Source organism: Suricata suricatta, chromosome 9 (genome assembly GCF_006229205.1).
Source record: "Suricata suricatta isolate VVHF042 chromosome 9, meerkat_22Aug2017_6uvM2_HiC, whole genome shotgun sequence".
Lineage (NCBI taxonomy): Eukaryota > Metazoa > Chordata > Mammalia > Carnivora > Herpestidae > Suricata > Suricata suricatta.
In genome coordinates this window covers 134,557,404-134,560,627 of record NC_043708.1, presented here as the reverse complement: position 1 = coordinate 134,560,627, position 3,224 = coordinate 134,557,404, and the positions used below count along the sequence as shown (strand labels likewise).

At 53.8% G+C, this 3,224-nt stretch overlaps 1 protein-coding gene across 1 annotated transcript in view; it reads right to left on the bottom strand.

Annotated features, from left to right (window-relative positions):
• TICRR (TOPBP1 interacting checkpoint and replication regulator) overlaps window positions 1-2,544 on the bottom strand; it is a 43,966-nt gene extending 41,422 nt beyond the window's left edge. Inside the window, 1 exon segment of the mRNA XM_029952657.1 lies at window positions 1,775-2,544. Coding sequence (XP_029808517.1) covers window positions 1,775-2,437 — 663 coding nt within the window. The 5' untranslated portion in view covers window positions 2,438-2,544.
• Window positions 2,545-3,224: the final 680 nt, after the last annotated feature.

The window sequence follows — 3,224 nt, the reverse complement described above, 5'->3', positions numbered from 1 at the left end:
GAAGGTGAGATGTCAGATGGGAAGCGATCTCCAAAAAGATCCTGTCAATCTCCTTATTCCGAAAAGAGAAACAGGAGAGAAGGATCTCCAAGCCCCACCGTTAAGATTTATTTCTAGCCAGGGGCGCCTGGGTGGCTCAGTCGGTTAAGCCTCCAACTTCGGCTCAGGTCAAGATCTCACTGGGTTCGAGCCCCGCATCTGGCTCTGTGCTGACAGCTCAGAGCCTGGAGCCTGCTTCCAATTCTGTGTCTCCCTCTCTCTCAGCCCCTCCCCGCTCATGCTCTGTCTCTCTTGGTCGCAAAAATAAATAAAACATTAAAAAAAAGATGTATTTCTAGCCAGAATTTGATATAATTCCAGAATAAAGCCTTTGTTGCGATTTGGTATCAATCATCCCAAATCAAGTACTTACATGCTGTGTACGGTGTCCAACATTTCGTTTGCTGCCTTAAGAAATTTTAAGTCCTAGGATTCCTTTTTCCTCCATGAAATGTTTCCAATCTCCTTAAACACTGTGTCCTTTCCTTTTCTTTGAGAAGCCACAGCTGCCACATTTTGCCTTTGCCACACCTTTTTTGGGCTTTGTAGGTGAAAGCACTTTGGAAATCTTAACATTGTATACCATTATTTAAGTACCTGCTCATTTTCCATCTGTAATAGTGCAATTTAACCCACTCCTAGTTCAGGGACAGGAGTTTTCAATAAGCGGAATCACACCTTTCGCCTGGTTAAACCATTTCCACCGAGAAGAAAATCAGTGCTTTTACTGGTTAGGCCCCATAGGCAGGCACTTTCTGAAACAAACTAAGCTCGTTTCTAGTACAAACCTCTAGACCTGTTCTTTGCCTGGAATGTTCTTTCCCAACCTTCACATTCCTCCTCTTTTACCTTCTCTGCGTATAAAGGCCTCCCCTGACCATCGCCCTATAGATAATAGTCCCCGTACCCTTTTACCTCCTCCTGCTCACCTGTTTAGTCTGTTAATCTTATCTGTTTCGTGGACCTTCCTCCCCAGGTCAACCACCTCGGCTGACCAGCGCAGCCCGGGAGCTATGACTGCAGTAGGCACTCAGGGTAATAAGGCTTGACTATTAAATCAAGCCGATGGGAGGAAAATGGTGACGGTAAAAACATAAGTAACAGGAGTGCTTAACTAAAGCACAGGCCCCAAATGAGCCACTTAAGACCGGAAGTCCATAAGTGTATTTTTAGTCAACAGGTATTTACTGAGGACGCACAACACTCCATGTGCATCTGCTGGGGAGAAAAAGGGGTGTGCTGCCTGCCTAGGAGATGTTTTTAGATCAGAGGTAAGGGAGAGACTTGCACCAGCGAAACATATAACGGAGACAGGGTAAGTGCTACAAAAGTGCGAGCAAAGTCAAAGCGGAGACTCCGGCGTTGCCACGGGGCAAGGCGTTGAAGAGAGGCTTGGACCCGCATGGGATCCGGGTGGCTGATTAGGCAGCACAAGCACTCGAGGTTGGTTGCCCCAAGCGACTATGCTTCGGTGTGCTGGAATATTCCCTGGCCCGGCAGATCGGGCCCACCTTGTGAAGGGCTTTAATCGCTAACCGCTGTTGGGACCAAGGGCCTCCCTGTTCTGTTGCAAAAATTGTCCCAGTTTGTGACCACAGGACTTTCCTCCCGAAGGGACCCGTGCCGGGCCGGGCCGGTCTCGTTCTGGGTCGAACTGGCGGCTCTGCGGACGCCACCAGGTTCCGGCTGAGCCGCAGGCCGCCGCGCACCAAGTCGGACCTCACCGTGAACTCACCTTGGGCCACTCGGTGGTGTCCACCCAGTACAAGGTGATTTTCCGGGCGATCATGACTTCCTGGACTCGCTTGGGCAGCAACTTCTCCATCACCTGCTTCGGGGCCGGCGGCAGGCGCTGGGCCTCGGCCTCGCACCCGCACACGAACTGCAGCAGCTCCCGCTGCGAATGCGGGCAGGGCGCCAGCAGGAAGACCGCGTTCGCGAAGCCCCCGAGCGCGGTCTCGGCCTCCTTGGCCTCGCTCTCCACGTCCAGCAGTCTCCTCCCGCGGCTGCGCAGGATCGGCTTGGTGGGCGACGTGATCTCGGGCCGGTCCCACTGGTAGTCTAGCAGCGTCTCCATCAGGGCGCCGTGCGTGTGGCTGGCCCTGGGCGCCGGGCCCGGCAGGTGGGCGCCGTGGGCGCCGTCGCCGAGCACCGCGTCCAGCTCCTCCTCGAAGTCCTCCCAGGAGCGGACCCCCAGCTCGCGGAAGTCAGACACGCGGGACGGCCGGCTCCGCGCCCCCTGGGAGTCAAAGAACTTGAAGGCCCAGCGGACCCTGGCCAGGCCGAATCGGCAACTCAGGTAAGTGAGGAGGCGCAGGGCGGCCCGCCGGACCGGGCTCCGGCCGGCGGCACCGCCCGCGGTGTCCAGCAGCAACATTACATTGTGACAGCAGGCCATGCCGGCCGCCCCGGGGCTCGGGCCGGGGCCCGCGCCGCTCTCCTCTCTGCCCCGGCCTCAGGGAACCAGCGCCATTCACCGCTTGGCCGCAGGAGCCCCGGTGGAAAAGCTCCCGCGCTCTTCAAGTACTGCTGCCATTGGCGGAGTCAGCCCCCAGCGTCGGCTCTTATTGGTTGCTCGCCTTACGTAACTTACGAGAGTAACTCCCATCCTTGGTGCTGATTGGAAGGGCGACGGAGAAGCTCTCTGCCTGATTGGCGGAGGGCGTGGCTTTGAGCAGGGCACCCAGTTCCGGGAGAAACTTAACATTCATTGGCTGGGGCCTTCGTTTTAAAATTTAAAGAGGTTGCGCTTCGGGGGGCGTGCCCTTAAGTTTCCCTTTTGGGCTGGACGCCTGCGTTTGGGCGGTTGTGCACAGGCGTGGGTGCGGGCTGCTGGGTGATGTTTATCAAGACTGATAATTTAGGACTGGTGGGGGATTTGAGACGGTCCAATTCAAATGGGGAGGAAGCCACTCTAGACTTGCTATGGAGTAAAATTTGTTGATGAAAATTTTCGTTTTCTGTAATTTAAGGAAAAAATTATTAGCAATTAAAAGTTCACTTTGCCCCAGTCATTTCAAGGAGTTTCTCTGAAGAAGGTAATTAGATCCAAATAAAAGGCTTAGATGCATCATAGAATTATTTAACTTGAGAAAGGTTGGAAAAGAGCTCAAATGGGCATGACTGAAGTATGATATGCCTAAAGGGAAGGAACATCAGGTAGCTTTTAAAAATATTTTTATATG